This window comes from Ursus americanus, chromosome 26, assembly GCF_024610735.1.
Source record: "Ursus americanus isolate L20-20 chromosome 26, mUrsAme1.1.p, whole genome shotgun sequence".
NCBI lineage: Eukaryota > Metazoa > Chordata > Mammalia > Carnivora > Ursidae > Ursus > Ursus americanus.
Window position 1 is genome coordinate 8,899,570 of NC_142152.1, and position 17,100 is coordinate 8,916,669.

The 17,100-nt window shown below is 37.2% G+C and overlaps 1 protein-coding gene across 1 annotated transcript in view; it reads left to right on the plus strand.

Annotated features, from left to right (window-relative positions):
* Window positions 1–2,103: 2,103 nt before the first annotated feature.
* HIF1A (hypoxia inducible factor 1 subunit alpha) overlaps window positions 2,104–17,100 on the plus strand; it is a 41,184-nt gene continuing 26,187 nt past the window's right edge. Inside the window, exon 1 of the mRNA XM_045810357.2 lies at window positions 2,104–2,469. Within this exon, the coding sequence (XP_045666313.1) occupies window positions 2,435–2,469 (35 nt within the window). The 5' untranslated portion in view covers window positions 2,104–2,434. The remainder of the gene's footprint in view (window positions 2,470–17,100) is intronic.

Sequence of the window (17,100 nt, forward strand, 5' to 3'; positions counted from 1 at the left end):
AGAAAAGAGAAGAGAAGAGAAGAAAAGAAAAGAAAAGAAAAGAAAAGAAAAGAAAAGAAAAGAAAAGAAAAGAAAAAAGAAAAGAAAGAAACCCATGGGCAGTTCCCAAGTTGAAAATAGAGAATATACGTGGACCTATATTAACATAGTAGGCATTCTTGGATAGTTATAACTAGCTGAACTGTGACAGCAGCTCAAATAATTATTACTAGCAGAGGCACAAATTTGGGGGTAATAATAAGAGGAATAATGGGAAAAAACCCCACCAACAATACTAATGCTAACACTTACTGACTGCTTATTATGGCCAGGAATTGTTCTAAGTGCTTCACAATGTATTATTTCACTGAATTATGCCATAATTCTGTGACATAGACATAAGTGAGTAAACTGAGGCACTGAGAGATTAAATAACTTGTTAGTAAGTGTCAGTCTGTATTTAAACTCACTCTTGACTGGCATCACTATGTTTAACATTGAGTTTTCAGAATGTTAACTTAAATGGTTTGTATTTTACCAAGTTATCCATTTCACAATTAAAAACAAAACATGAGTAAATATTTTTGGTCCTTTCCTCTTTTCAGGCATTTCCAATGGTATTTTTAAAGAAAACATATCATTCAGCAACGTAAATCTAAAAACAAAAACAAAACAAAAACTAACATTAAGATCAGTCTTTATATCTTTATGGGTCTATTGATCAGTTAAAATGAGGTGAAGCAGTTGTTAACAGTTTAGTGCTATGTTATATAGACCTTTGTTTTTACACATCAATATAACTGAATCCACTACAGATATCCACAATAATATACAACTCAAAGCTGGATTGCAACAATATATAACTAATAAGGCAAATGTGAGAAGTAAAATAATCCAATGTCCAGCGGAGATAAAAGTGCAATTATTCTGTTGAACTCAAAATACATTCTTTTTTCGCTTAAAAGACTGACAGGCTTGAAATATATACTTTTAAATCCAAAAAATGATTAAGTTTTATTCAGTAGATTGCGAAGTCAGGTTGACAAGCAGACAATACTGGCCGCCACCATATCGGGTTAACTCTGGTTCGGCCGTCTCCTCCCTGCCCAAGTCTGGGTGGTGGGTTTGGAGAATCTTTCCTCTTTTCAGTCTACACAGTGAATTAAAGGTGATGAGTCTCAAACTAAGGATCGTCTTCCCTTTTTCCCAGTCTAAGATTATTTTTGGCTCTTGTACAAACAACAAGAAAGTAAAATGAAAGTCTACCTAAAGCCATTTTCCTCCTCTTTCCTTGAAATTTTGGTTTATGCTCCTTTATTAAAGCCACTCACACCTATTTGTAAATGCTAAAGTAATTTCAGATTTTAAGATTTCCCTGCTACCTTTACGTCCCTTGAGAAGTTTACAGCATGAGGAGTTTGCTTGCTTTATAATTTTATTTGCATTTATTCAGTAATCAAACGTCATCACAGAAAAACTTGGTGGACAAGGAGAGTACCCATGTGTTCTACGGCAGAGTGCGGTCGGTGACATGGCCCGTGGTTGGATAACCTGTTTTTCCATTGTAACACATCTAAGCAACGGATCGAAAGGGTTTTCTGCCACGACGCGAAAAGTCTGTTTTGTTGAACTGGAACTCAACGGAACTGGCGGCAACCCTGCACAACACAGCCATAGAAGAGAAAGAGAGCGGGAGACTTGCTGCACCGGGAGCAGGAAATGTGATGCAGGCTTGAGACCCAACACCCGAAATCCCTTCTCAGCAGCGCCTCCCAAAGCCAGCCGCTGCTTTCCCTAGGAGAAGGCAGAGAGTCCCCAGACCCAGGTTGGCCGCACCCCACCTCCTTTCTCTTTCCTCCACAGCTGCACACAGACGAGCACGTGAGCGCGGCAGCGCGTCCCAGCTGTGCCTCAGCTGACCGCCTCCTGATTGGCTGAGACAGACGTGGGCTGGGGTGGGACTGGCCGCCTGCGTCCCTCGCCATTGGCTCTCAGGGAACCCGCCTCCCCCTCAGGTGAGGCGGGCTTGCGTGAGCGCGAGCCGGGATACGCGGGCGGGCGCGCCCCCGACACTCTCCTCTCCCCCCGCCCATCCCCTGCGCGTCGCCGAGCGCGCCTCCGCCCTTGCCCGCCCCCTGCCGCTGCCTCAGCTCCTCAGTGCACAGAACCACCTCGTCTGAGGAGACGGGAAGATCGGCCTCGCCGCTGCTTCGGTCAGTGCGTTGGGCCGGGCCTTGACAAGCAGCCCGAGGGGAGGCTCTTCGGAGCTGGACCTGAACCCTTGCGATTGCCGCCTGCTCCTCCTCCCTGCGTTTTACGAGGGGTTTCGCGCCTTGCACCTCCCACCTCTGGACGTGCTTCCCCTTCTCTCCTCGCTTGTGGAAGGAGCCAGCGATTAGGCCGGAGCGAGCCTGGGGGCGGCCGGCCGTGAAGGCTTCAAGGGGACCGATTCGCCATGGAGGGCGCCGGCGGCGCGAACGACAAGAAAAAGTAAGCCCATTTCCTCTGCCAGCCGCGTTCTCCGCCGGTGCCCCCGCCCGCCACCACTGGCTCGCGGGCCGGCCTCAGCGTTCCGGAGTGGGGGGGGGGCACCTTTTTGTTTCTGCCTCTTCTCTTCTCCCCTCTCCCCCAGCCTCGCCGGCCGGGCTCCCCCGCTGCCCACGTCGCCATCTTGGGGGGTGGGAGACGCATCGAAAGTGCTTTCAGGGACTGGGGGCTGAGCCCTGCTAGCCCTGCTAGCCCTCGCCTCCCTGCCGCCTGGGCCTCACACCGCCCTCCAGCCCGCCTTGAAAACCCGGCCTGCCCTCTACCCCCATCCGGGTGGACTTCCCCTAGCCCGAAAACCCCGGGAAGAGAAACGAGCCGTAGCTCGGTCGCCGCCGTTTGCACCCTAGCTTCCGCTCCTTCCCGCCCCCATTCTCTCCGGTTTCATTGAAAACTCGGCCCGGGGCGGACCCTGCACGCTGGTCCTGGCTTCCCAGTGGGCTCGGGGCCCTGGGTTTCCGACCGAGGGGCTCGCGTGGTCGGATACGATCTGGCTGTGCGGTTGTCTAGCCGCGGCGGGGGTCTTTGCCTTTGTGCATTAGGGATTTGTAGCGGTGGCCTGAAGATGCTAACTTTAGTTTGCACGTGCAGGTTTTGTTTTGTTTTGTTTTGTTTTGTTTTAATCGCCTTGAAAAACTTGTCCAGACTGAGAGAGTAACGGGAATTTGGGAACATCGTAACATTTTAAAGAGAACATCAGAATTGGATACTTGTGTTTATATCAGCTGTCAAGAGAGCCCAGACGTTATAAATTAATATGTGCCTCATTCATTCTTAAAAGTATCTTAGTGAAAATGTAGCGGCTGGCTGAAATTAGGCAAACAATATTAGTGAAATTGAAAAACAAAGTATGTGATCGCAGCAAATGAAATGTATCATTAACATTTTTAGAACTGTCTTAATGAAATTGAAATATATTAAAAGAAAACCTTCTAGATATATCCGACGTAAATAATCTTATGTTAGAACTTAATGCAAGTTTTTAAAACACTTTAAAATTTGTGTCTAGGTAGTACATTATAGGATTAAGAATTTTAAGTGAAACCAGTGGGATTAAGAGTGATTCCACCACCACCCCCTGCACAATTTGGTACAGTTTTGGTATTTTAACCTTTGTGGAAATCATTTTAAGGAATTGGAGATTTGTAGTAAGAGTTGTGGGTAGTAGACTGGCTTTACTCCTGAAAGTCCTTCCACTCTTCTGAAAGAGATTAGCTTCCCTAATCAGTATCAGCAGAAGATAAACTTGTTTGTGTTGTTGCTATTTTGTAGATACCATTTTGGTCCTTATTTAGTGGAATGATAAATTCTCAGTTTGTGTACACCAGAGAAAGCTCTTCTAAAATTCAAAAAGTGAGTAAACAGGTCTAGACTTAATTCCAAGAGTTGAAAGGAATTAATTGCAATTAATTTTTTAGAAGTGATTACAGTGCTTTTGATGAAATGATGAGGCTGCTAGATTATAAACGTAAAGCAGATTACCTCCGTGTAGTGCCAGTTTTCAGTCCTTATATGCTGAATCATACTTAATATTGTGCATCAAGTTATGCACAGTCCCTTTTTATATGCAATATTGTACTCATTTTTCCTTTGCAGTTCATCAGTTGGGATAACAGAAGCAGCTTTAATATAAATGAAATAATTAGTTGCTGTGCATCACTCCCAATTTTAAACTAGTTCTTAGGTTTTGCTTAGTCCCATCTGTTATTTTCAAAATATTCCCATTTGAAAATTCAGCAAACTTGGATCAGATTGGCTCATATTTCTTAATATAGAGGTTCTTATAACTGGAAAGTTAAACACTTAATAAGTGGCTACTCAACAACTTTTAGATGCTATTTGTTAAAAATGTCCGGTTTTTATAATTTTCTCACTAATAATATGAAAACTTTTTGAAAAGGTAACTGAGAGATTACGGGGCAAGGTATTTTCTACTTATAGTTTTTCTGTTTTAAATGTGCTCTAGAGCCCAGGTTGGGGGGACAAATTTGTCGTCTTTAAAGGTCTAAGAAAATAAAAAACTGAAGCATTGGAAGAAATTAGAACAGAGGATGGGTATGGTTGTAATGGGTTTAACAGGGAATTTCATGTTGATTCCTTAGCAGTAGGTAGGGGCTGGACTTAATAGCACATTAATATAGATTTTTAGATTTCAAAGGAAGGTTAAGAGGTTCGTTGTTCTCTTTCAGGTTTCAGGCCAGACTCCAGTATCCAAAACCAGTTATTGGATCATTAAAGTAAAATTTCTGAGAATGGACATTTCTTAACATCTTTAACTTTTGGTCATTAAAAGTCAAGAAGCTCTCTCATTTATTAGTAAGCTTTTTTCTTGTTATAATTTTGCTTCGATTTTCTTCTTTTTTGAAGAAGAACATGCCTGGTAGTTGAGAGCATAGGATCTGGACCCAGACACTTCTTAGTTAAAACTAAGAGTCCAGTTTTTTTTACTTGTTAGCTTTGTGAGCTTGGGCAAGTTACTGAATGCTTCTGAGCCGATTTCTTCCTTTTGAAATGATGATGATATTAGCAACCATCTCCGAGGTTATTGTGAATATTAAATGAGGTAATGTTCACTGTCTGGTTTAGGAATCTTGGTAACACTATAATTGAAAATAGTCGTTACCTATTCAAGTTCTAGTTTGAACTTCCACAGCACTTAAAAAAAATTCTTTTTTTGCAAGTGTTTCCAAATATTTCTTGTGTTAGTTCTTCTCCCCACCTTTGTGCATGTTTTCTAAATCTCCTAAAAATGAAAAGACTAACACTGGATTCAGATTTAAAGCGGGGTGGGGGTTCTTTTCCAGCTAAAACAGCACACCCCTGGGTTATGTTGGCATCTAGCATCAATTATTCTTCTTGAGCATCTGCTCTCTGTCTACTCTAGGCCCCCTTCTTCACAATTTCTTATGCCCCTGTTTCCTCCCCAAATAGGCCGCTTGAATTTACTCTGGATTTCGGAGATTGGAGTGATAAACACATATACTACTCTTAAAGTTCATTTCAGCAAGGTATGTGCAAAGCACTGCAGTCTTAGGAGTGGCAGTAACTTAAAACGTTTTTTGTCTTGACACCACAATTTAGAGTAGACAATTTTATAAATACTTATCTTTGCTAAACCTGATGAGTTAATAAAATACTCCCAGTAAAGTATGTGAATCTACATGATAGAAAAACTATCCTTTGCTTTTGAATTCTCAAATTCAAATAAGACTATCGGCTTCTGTCTCAAGGCAAGGCTTCACACTGTATGTTAGTCTGATTTTTGAGGCTTGGTTTGTATGAAATCTATGTTCGTGCATTCTTTTCCTTGTGCTGTGATAGTTCATTCCTGTGGTCCACTACAAAGCATTTTGTGCAGTTTGGGGAATGTCCAATCTTTCTACCTGCTGATTTCCATTATCTTTGTGTGGGCACAAAGTTAAGATTTTGTGGTTATATTCTATTATTCTATGTTAAGAATGGTCTGTAGGAGGCTGAGGGAGATTAGTCTCTACTGATGTTTTCTGAAGAACTCATAACAGTTGATTATGTTTGGTGGTGAAAAAAAAAACTGTTACCATATGTGGATGTTAAAGATTTGGTTAGATTACTGTGTTTGTTCATAGATGTGTCTTCTTAAAATATAATTTTTAAAATTTAGATACTTCCTAAAAGACAATATTCTTACCTAAGATTGTTAACATAAGTGTTTCTAAAGTAGGAGAAAATAATATAAATGTGTTGTTGGATTCATTTTCTGTTAAGAAATTGATTTTAATTCATAAGAACATTCTTTTTTTATCTTGTATCTTTCTTTCTTTCTCTTTCATTTCTTTTCTTTTCTTATCTTTTCTTTTCTTTCTTTTCTCAAATGATGGAACTAATTATCCAGTTGGTGGATTTTAGGCAGCCTTCTGCTACTTGTAGTGTATGTGTTATGTATGTTTTCTGCTTAACTACAGAGCTAGAAAAAAAAAATTGAAGCTAAGAGAAGTCAGTCATGTTGCTCTGTATTTTTGGTAAGAGTTTGGCAAGAATTTTTGAAGTAACTAGATCTTGGAATTTTAAAAATAATTCTATCTCTATTTCTTGGAGCATCAAGAATTAACTATTTTGGATACACCTGGATGGGTCAGTCGATTAAGCATCTGACTCTTGATTTCGGCTCAGGTCATGAACTTGGGGTCCTGAGATCCAGCCCATCACCTCCACTGGTGGGGAATCTACTTGAGATTCTCTCCCTCTTCCTCCGCTTCTCCCCGTCTCTCTCTCTCTAAAATGAATAAAATATTTTAAAAAAGAGAATTAACTATTTTGTATGTGTATTGAGTTTTATATTAAAATTCATGTTTTTTGCAATAAAAACCATCAAACCCGTATCATTTGCCAGACATGACCCTTTCAGAAAAATGTAAAACATGAAATCTGAATTTATAAAAAGAAAATTTAAGTGATTTCCTCACGACTTGTTTTTCCATAGCTTTTGAAGTGATTGTGGGGTTTTTTTTTAAATTGTGGTTAAAAAAAACCCATATAATGTAAAAATTCCCATCTTAAACATTTCTAGGTGTACAGTTCAAGAGTGTTAAGTATATTCATATTGTGTAACCAGAATTTTTTTACCTTGTAAAACTTAAACTATAACCATTAAACAAGTCTCCCAGTTTCCCCCTCCCAGTTCCTGACAACCATCATTCTACTCTGTTTCTATGAATTTGACTACTAAGTATCTTATATATGTGGAATCGTGTTTCTGTCTTTTTGTGACTGGTTTATTTCACTTAGCATAATGTCCTCAAGATTCATCCATGTTGTAGGCATGTGTGAAAATTTCCTTCTTTTTTTACGGATAATATATACCACATTTTGTTCATCCATTCATCTTTCGGTGGACACTTAGGTTGCTTCCACTTGTTGGATATTATGAGTGCTGCTGCTATGAACACGGGTGTACAAATATCTCTTTTAAGATCTTGTTTTCAGTTCTTTTGGATATATCCCCAGAAGTATGTTGCTGGATCATATGGTAACTCTATTTTTGATTTTTCTGAGGAACTGCCATACTGTTTTACATAGTGGCTGCACCGTTTTACATTTCCACCAGTAGTGCACAGGGGTTCCTATTACTCCGTATCCTCCCCAACATTTGTTATTTTCTGTTTTTATGATAATGGACATGTTGAGGAGGTTGTGTTTTTAAGGGTTTGTTTGTGTGTAATAACCAACTTAAAAAGTTAACAACAGAGAATAGTTGCCAGGGAAGCTTTAACAGAAGTGAAGCTTCTCTAAAATGAGAATTAAGTTTTTCTAGGGACTTAGAAAGATTTGATCTGCCAGTACGTTTTCAGAAAAATACTTGATTAAAATGGTCTATCACTGTTTTGTTGTTGAAAATCCCACTTAATTGGTAACTTATTTTAAAAGGTTTTTAGAAATAATTGAAATGACTTATTTTCATAAGAAAATGGTCTCCAACATGTTACTTTTTAGTTCTGGTGACTTCAACTGTCATTTATGAGTGTTTCTTCATTTTGAAATTTTATTTGGTTATAATATTAAACATAAAGATGATTTCAAAGTGTAATTTTCAAAGTTTCTTGTTTTGCAAATGGGACAAAAATCTAGTGATGGAACATAACTGTGATTCTTCACCTACTTGTTTTGAAAGTCACAATATATTTAGGCAAATTAAGTGTTTGCTAATTAATATTGCAGTTTTCACTCATTAGTGACCATTTCCTGTAATGCTTTTTTCCTAATAGTTTGTGAGAATGTTTTTCCACTTGAAAAATAATATGGTAAAACTAAACATAAGGTTTAAAGGCAGAAGGTTTTAAGTCTTTAAGAGTTGGGATGTATTTCTATTCTTATAGATCTTACAAATTAAGATGCTAACCAAATTTCTCTAAAGTGACCCTCTCCCCTTTTTTCAGTTATAAAATTGAAACATATTTCAATGGGCAACATCGCAAATAGACTGAATTTGAAACTTATGATGTGAAAGAGAATGCTTGCACACAGTGAGTTCTTAATAAGTATTTGAATGAACAAATGAAACAAAAAATGAACAAAGAGAAAGAAGATTTTAAAGTTTTTAAAAGGTTTTTTTAGAAGTCATTATTTTCGTCTTTTATGTCCTGTTTTTCATAGGAATTTTTCTTATGCTTGGAAATGCCTTGGGCTACTTTAGAACTTTCTTGAATCTTGAATTTTATTTTTTTTGTCATTTCAAAAATATTTATAGTATCTATTAGAACCAAGCTAGAAAAATATTTTGTTAATAAATACAGCTATGTCACATGCACTTTGCCTTGAAAGTAACCAGTGCCCTGTTTTAAGGTATGTGAAAAGTTAGTGCCTGCCAATTCTATATATGTAGAGCACTGAGTTAAAAAAAAAAGTTTACTAGAAGAGTCATATATGTATGGCTGCCGAAAATTAGCTAGGTAAATGTATGGAAAGTATCTTTACCTTGTTTTATCTTTAGCAAATGTTTCTTAAGTCTGCTCTAAACTGCAGGAAAGTTTGAACCAGTTTACATTCTCCAGCAGTGTTGGAGAGGGCCACTTTCTTGTACTTGGTCATCCTTAAAGTTTTTAATATGAAATACTTGGAGTTTGTAAGTGTATTGGGATTCTTTTTATTGCAGTGATGAAACACAACTCAAGCTAGTTTAAGGGGAAAAGGTAGTTATTGGCTTACACAATCTAGTTTTGGTTGGAAGAACAGTTAAATCCAGAGTCTCAAGTGGTGTCCTCATAGTGTAATTCTTTTTTTTTTTTTTTGAGATTTTATTTATTTATTCGACAGAGATAGAGACAGCCAGCGAGAGAGGGAACACAAGCAGGGGGAGTGGGAGAGGAAGAAGCAGGCTCATAGCAGAGGAGCCTGATGTGGGGCTCGATCCCACAACTCCGGGATCACGCCCTGAGCCGAAGGCAGACGCTTAACCGCTGTGCCACCCAGGCGCCCCCTCATAGTGTAATTCTTGACTTTCTCTTGAATATGACTTTGTTTATATGCCTTTGTTCTACTTGAATGTTGGCCTCATTCTGCCACTGACAGGGTATCTGTATGGTATGCAAGATGGCGCCTAGCATTCACATGCCTACATTCATACAGTTTGTATTTAAAAAAAAAAAAAATGAAACTCCCTCTCATTTCTAGTATCCATATATCAGTCTCCTGGATGAATGCCAGTTTGCCTTGCTTGGACTACTCATTTTTAACCATGTCAGTGGGGTTCCCTGATTACATGAGTCAAATGTCTTATTGTAAAATATTTGATTGTCCTGATGTAGATTATTAATTATCTCCTTATCTAGACTCTGATCATTGCTGCTGTTGTAATGAATGGGTTATAGGTATTTGTTGAAAATCATCTAAATTCAGATTCTACAGTTTTTTACCAGTCATAATTGTTCTGTGACTATACTTGCTGTGCCTTTTGGAAAGCTTAGAGTCTCTTCTACTATGGATTAGGGTTTTCATTTCATTTCCTTAAGAAAGAGATAGTAATGACTAATGGCTAAGAACTTGGGCTCTAGAGGTTGGCTGCTTGCTTTGCCACTTACTAGCTATGTCATCTTGTACAAGTTGCTTTATCTCTCTAGGTCATACTTTCCTCAACTATAAATTAGGATGATAAGAATATTTACCTTATAGGATTGTTGTGAGGCTAGAAGAGATATTAACCCATGTGAAACACTCAGAAGAGTTCTTGGCACAAAGAAAGGACTTATAATAAACTAGAAACTATCGTTAGATTCATTTTTATAATTGTTTTTTTTCAGAAGAGTTTCACTCTCTTGAAGTCTCATATTATTGAGAATCATTCTAGCCTTCTTTGGGACAATCTGACAAAGGATGATGTCCTTTGGGCCACAACATCAGTGAACCTATATAATAGCGGTAGAATATTAGTGATGTTTTTCCTCTATTTTGGGTTTTTTTTTCCCCCAATGAATGTCAGGCCTTTGCAAATTAAATGAAGATACTTGCTGGGTTTTTTTTTTTATAGACATGCTATTTTAAAATATCATTTTTCAATTTCCATAGTGATAATGATAAAGGAGAAAAATTCTGAAGGCTCTTTATTTGGCTATTGGAGATGGCAAATTAAGAAAGCCTACTTTTCCATGCTCTTTTGGTGTCAGGAATTCATTAAATGTCTTTTAACCTGTTTGCAGAGGAGAGTTGGAAACTTCTTGGAAAATCCTTGCCTTTGCAGATAACATAGCTAAATGTTTAAATGGATTATATGTCAAACCAGTAATCGAAGCCTTCATCGTGAATGGAGGAAGGGGTATTTTTCTTGGGTAACATGAACAGATGGATTTATTTTGATGGTTCAAAAACTTGTTTCAACCCAAGACCATTACTCTAGCACCTAACCACTATGGCCTGTAACAGGTTATTGTATATTCATTTATTTAGATATTTGTGCATCTAATTTGTCAAGCAGAGCATTGAATTGTGATGGCTCAGGCCACAGTTGAGTGTTTAGTTTTTGTTGTTAATTGATAACATTCATTATGTATTACATCTTTCATTTTTTAGTGATTTCAAGTTTGAGATTCTTGAAAAATAAAGACTTTAGGATTTAAGTTTTGTTATTAACATCAGTTACCACAGTGGCATCCTCTAAATTGTGTTTACTAAGTTAGCCAGTCTGCTTTGAGAATTTTCTTAGACACACACAAAAACACTCTCACAAAATAGTCTATTCATAATTTTTGGCAGCTTGAAATGTTAGAAAGTTTTTTGTTCTCGTATTGCTTAACACTCTCTAATGTTTAGATCTCTTTTGGATCAAAATAATCCCTGTGAACCTTTAAGATGTACCTACTAACCTCATTCTGAGTGTGCACATAAAAAAAATATAACTGTTCCCTTTAGTGATCAATTTGGTACCAATTTGATCCTAAACAAATGTAACCTCAAACACAGAAGGCTTGTAGCAAGAATATAGACCTATGTAGGGATCATTTAGATGATCCAGAATATGCTTTTTTTTTCTTACATTGCCATCAGAATGAGAACATGGTTTAAAAATTCTTAAAGTTTACCTTCAACACTGCTTTTTTTTTTTTTTCCTAAAAATTTTATTTATTTGACAGAGATACAGTGAGAGAGGGAACATAAGCAGGCAGAGCGGGAGAGGGAGAACCAGGCTTCCCACTGAGCAGGGAGCCCGATGCGGGGCTCCATCCCAGGACCCTGGGATCATGACCTGAGCTGAAGGCAGACACTTAACGACTGAGCCACCCAGGCGCCCCTCTACACTGCTTTAATTCTGAGCAAAACCCTTGCTATCTTTTAACTCCCATGTATTACTCTCTGCAGTTGAGCAAATCACCTAATTTGCCTTCCATACAACATCCTTTTCAAATACGTGAAGGTAGTTATTTCAGTTCCTAAGTAAAAACATCCCTAAATTTCTTTATAGTGTTTTGATTTAAAAATTATTGAGCATTTGGTTTGTGGAAAGGGATAGGCTATATGGGGGCTTTAGTCTCAGGTGGAATCTGAGACCTGCCACTTATTCATAGTGTTACTCATTCCCTTTTTATATACAAGGAAATAGGGAGCAGAAGGTTAGTTGGGAAAATTTATTGGCTAACATTGGATAGGATGGATTAGTATAGGTGAAGGACCAAGACATTTGCTTAGGAGAACTTCTCATTTGTCATTGTTTACAGATTCTCCATTATGGTCAGGGTTTAGAACTAAATAGGAAAAATCTTCAGCTGTGTGATATCTGTGTGTATACTTTTATTCTAATACATGTGAATTTTTTCTATTGTTTAAGTACTTATTAGAACTTACATATCTTCTGTTATATGTAAGCAAATAATTAAGGACATGTTCTTCTGAATACACACATCCACACACGTAGTGTCACTGATCTTCTTTAAGTTCCAGTTTCAGTTCTGTTACTATCAGAAAGCATAAAATAAGGAAAACAAAAGTATTTACAAGCTGAGAGGGCAAAGGGAGAAGAGTGATAGAGTAGGTGGTGTGGGGAAAGCCACTAACGCATAGCTGTTATTCGTGGACAGTTATTCTCAACCCCTTTTATGTTTGTGGCAATCATAAAGAGATTTAAAGTGATTTTTAAAAATTGTTTCAAAGACTTGAAAAAATCATTCTACAGTTATTACATTTTTCATTTGGTCATCTTTGAAGCCTGATTATGCTCTTCTGTTTTATTAAGCACAGACTTCATTACTTGCTTGTCATTGAGTTGTACCTCTAGCTTCTTTTTTTTTTTTTTTTTTTTGTACCTCTAGCTTCTTATTCCCAGCAGTTGTTCTATACAGTATCACCCAAACCACTCAGTGCAGTATTCTGCCGGATAAACATAGTTGTCACAGTATGTATATGTAGTTGCAGTTAAAAATAAATTTTTCTTATTTTTCAGAATTTGCTGGCTAGCTTGTTTAATCTCTGTTATAAGACCTGCTAATGGTTCTCAAACTTTTGTGGCTTAAGAATCACCTGGCTGTTTAGTTAATATAAGGATTTCCAGGTACCCACCCCCAGAGATTCTGATTTGGTAATTTGGGGATGAGACTGAGGAATTTGTAAACTTACCATTTCTTGGCCTTTTGGCTAAGGTCAAGTGTAGGAATTTGTAAACTTTACAAGCACCCATAGGTGAAGTACAAACCTTAAATAGCTAAGGGTGCTAATCAGAATCATCTGGGAGATTGTTTTTTAAAGGGACATGCCAAGTCTACCATTTGAATTTCCAGGGTTGGGATTTGGGCACAGATATCTAGGGAAAAATTCCACTGGTGATTGTGATGTATACCACAGGTCAACCCATGACTAATCTATCAAAGTCCTTAGTGTATTTTGTAGTTTTTGTGTTCCTAAGTATGTGGCAGTGTTAATGTCTAAGAGGTTGGACATGTTTCCTGTGTATGTAAAGCATTTGGGCAGATTTTTTAAGAGAAAGTATTTAACCATTTTTGGGTGTTGAACAGTCTTTTACTCCTCTCGGTATTTTTGAAAGACACATTAAGTATTTTCTTAGATTAGAGGGGCTCAAAGTGTTCTCTAGACCGGCATCATTGGTACTTCCCTGCTGACTTGTTAGACATGGAGATTCTCAGGCCCCATCCAGCCCTCCTGAATCAGAAACTCTGGGTAAGGCCCAGTAATCAGTTTGCAGAATACCTCCAGGTGACTGTGGTACAAGCTAAAATTAGAGAACCTCCATCTTAGAGTAACAGCTTCACATACACATTTTTGGTATTATTTATCTACTACTTTATATATATTAGGGGATCAAAGATTTTTTTGAGAGGCTCAATACCAATTCTGAACCAGGAGAGAATTTATTTAAATCACTAGTTAATAATCTAAAAACAAAAGCATATTCTGTCTACAGGCAGAATTTTAATACACAATATTGCCAATAAATTATAAATCTGTTAGCTGATTAATAAATTTAATGTATAAATAGAACATTTCCATGTAATGCTGCCTCAGATGTGATATAGATTTTATTTTCAGAATGTACCCTGAATTTAAAACAGTGATTATTTCTTCCTTATTTTACCGCAGCATTAGAAAGTGGAGTATTTAATTCGTGAGGTTATTGGAAGTGGAATAATCCATCTTTTCTCTAATTGTGGATATTTGCAAGATATTGCCAAGCTAGTAAAATAGTAAACACCTAAACGAAGAAATTTAAGTTGCTTTCAAAAATAAAATAAGTACATATATTCTGAATATTTTTCTTTAGAAAACATTTCAGGTGATTTTGGAATTTCAAATTAACTATGAAATGCTAAATTTTCAAAAGCCAATAATTAGAATGAGAAACTTAAAATACTGAATTATACTGCTTACTCGGTGTCTCCTTTCCACTTCCTGGAAAGAAATATGATTGTTCCTGCTTCATTCCCAAAATGAACAAAACATTTAACTCATTTCTAATTAATCTTACTGTAAAACAAGTTTAAAAGTAGGATGACTTCTTCTTTTGGATTTTTCTGACAAATGCAGGTGCATTATAGTATCAGTTCACTGATGAATTTTTTTTAAAGTATAAAATATTCTGTGATCCTGCTATCTTGAAACTGCTATTAATATTTGTAAATTTTGCTAACTGTATATTGTATCTTTCTGGTTTTATCTGTGCACTTATAAGTTACATTTGTATATGTGTACATATATACACATTTATTTACATATATACACGTGTATTAATAAATGGATTCATGCTCAAATTTTGTTGTATAACCTATTTTCACATAATGCTATATTATAACATCTTCTCTAAGCACAGATTAATTTTCATAGATTTTGCCTTGTCTGTCAAAGTTTTGTTATTTGATTTTATGGAAAGATTATTCCTAGGGCTAATGTTTTGTCATTAGGGATTGACCCTAGTAACTACTATCGAATAAAGACAAGAAACATAAAGATATATTTGTCCTAGAATATAAACTCCATGGGAATAGTAACATGGTCTGTAATAAATATACTTGTCTCAGGGTAACCTCCCCTTGTAAAAAGCCAGTAGGATTAGAAATCAACCTAATGAGAACTTGCATGTCTTAGGATGAAAATTAAGCACTTTCTTGAAAAAGATCGTAGAAAACAGAGTCAAGTCTTCTGTTTCGCTGGGCTATGAGACATAATTATAAAGGTATTGATTTAATTGGTTAACTGCTTTAACTACAACTCATGCATTTTCCTGCCCACATTGACTTAGGACAAAAAAGTAAATGACATTAGAATATAGATCAGAGTGATAAGGGGAAATAATCTTAAACCTTTCACCTCTTTTCAATAAATTGGTATCATAGTTTCTCTGCTTTCTCCCTGTGCTTCCAGATCTCATCTGTTCTCCTTGGTGATAGTATTGGTGCCATTTCACTGTTCGAGTGCTTGGTGATTTTTTTTTTTTAATCAGTAGCTTTTTTCTTTCTTTTTTTTTTTTTTTTAATTTATTTGACACAGAGATAGCCAGTGAGAGAGAGAGACAAGCAGGGGGAGTGGGAGAGGAAGAAGCAGGCTCCGAGGAGAGGAGCCTGATGTGGGGCTCAATCCTAGAACGCCAGGATCACGCCCTGAGCCAAAGGCAGACGCTTAACGACTGAGCCACCCAGGCGCCCCCAGTAGTTTTTTTCTAACTTACATCTAGTATGCTTATTAGATGCTTACTAAATGCTTACTTATATTTGAAAGTACATATCCAGGTAATCACAGTAAATGAAAATAGTATGCCTTGTTTATAGTACTGATATTATTGTGCTGTTCAATTATGATCACAATCTGTAGTGATGAAGCACAAATTCAGGCATCTTAAAAAAATGTTGAAGGGGCAGTCAACCTTCAATGGGCTTAAGTCAAAGTCAAATAGAAGATTAAGGCCAAATAGTAAAGCCGAGTAGAACTTATGCACATCTCTATTAAGAATACAAAGATGAAGGGTACCTGGGTGGCTCAGTCGGTTAAGTGTCTGCCTTCGGCTCAGGTCATGATCGTGGGGACCTGGGATCGAGCCTGCTTCTTTCTCTCCCTCTGTCCTTCTCCCCTGCTCGTGCTCACTCACTCTCTTTCTCTCAAATGAATAAACAAAATCTTTTTCAAAAATTAAAAAAAAAAAAATACAAAGATGAATGAGGCAGTTTTCTGCCTCCAAGAAGTTTGAAGAATTTTAGAAGATACATACAGTTGACCCTTAGAACAGTGCAAGTGGTTAGGGGCTCTGACTCCCTGCACAGTCAAAAATCCATATATAAGTTTTGACTTCCCCAAATATGTAACTACAAATAGCCTTCCTCAAAAAATTTCACTTCTAATAGCCTACTATTGACTGGAAGCCTTACCGGTAACTACTAACACATATTTTGTATATGTTTTATATACTGTAATCTTATAATAAAGTAAGCTAGAGAAAAGAAAATGGTATTAAGAAAATCTAAAGAAGAGAAAATAACATTTACAGTACTGTATTGTATTTGTCAAAAAATTCCATGTATAAGTGGACCCACACATTTCAGATCTGTATTGTTCAAGGGTCATGTGTATATAGCAAAATAACCAGAATGGTGAGATCTAGGGGAGAGGAATAGTTTTGGAAGACAGAAACAAAGTAATGCTGGAGTTGAATGTTGAAAGTTTCTTACATAAATATAGCAGGCCACTTATTGGAAAGGGTACTTTGGGCAGAGAGAGAATGAGCCAGAAAGAATGAAATACTATGCTTTTGAGTAACTGCAGTGTGGCCAAAGAATATAGGAAATAATGAGGATGAAGAGATGGACAGGGAACTAGCTAAGGGAGGGTTTCCTTAGAAAATAGATTTTGTCATGTGTACATTTGGTGGAATTTTGAGGAGGGCATAATATCCAATTTCTTATTTTGGGATGTTGATTGTGGTAGTAATTTGAGAGCATAATTAACGCAGAGTTAATAGTGAAGTAGTTGAGTCAGTGGTTCCCAAATCTCATTGTATATCATATGCATCTTGGGAGTTTTTAAAAACCCAGAATTTTGGGTCCTGCTTCAGATCTACTGAATCAGAATTTACAAAGACAGGGCCCAGAAATTTGAAATGTTGAATGTCTGTAAGTA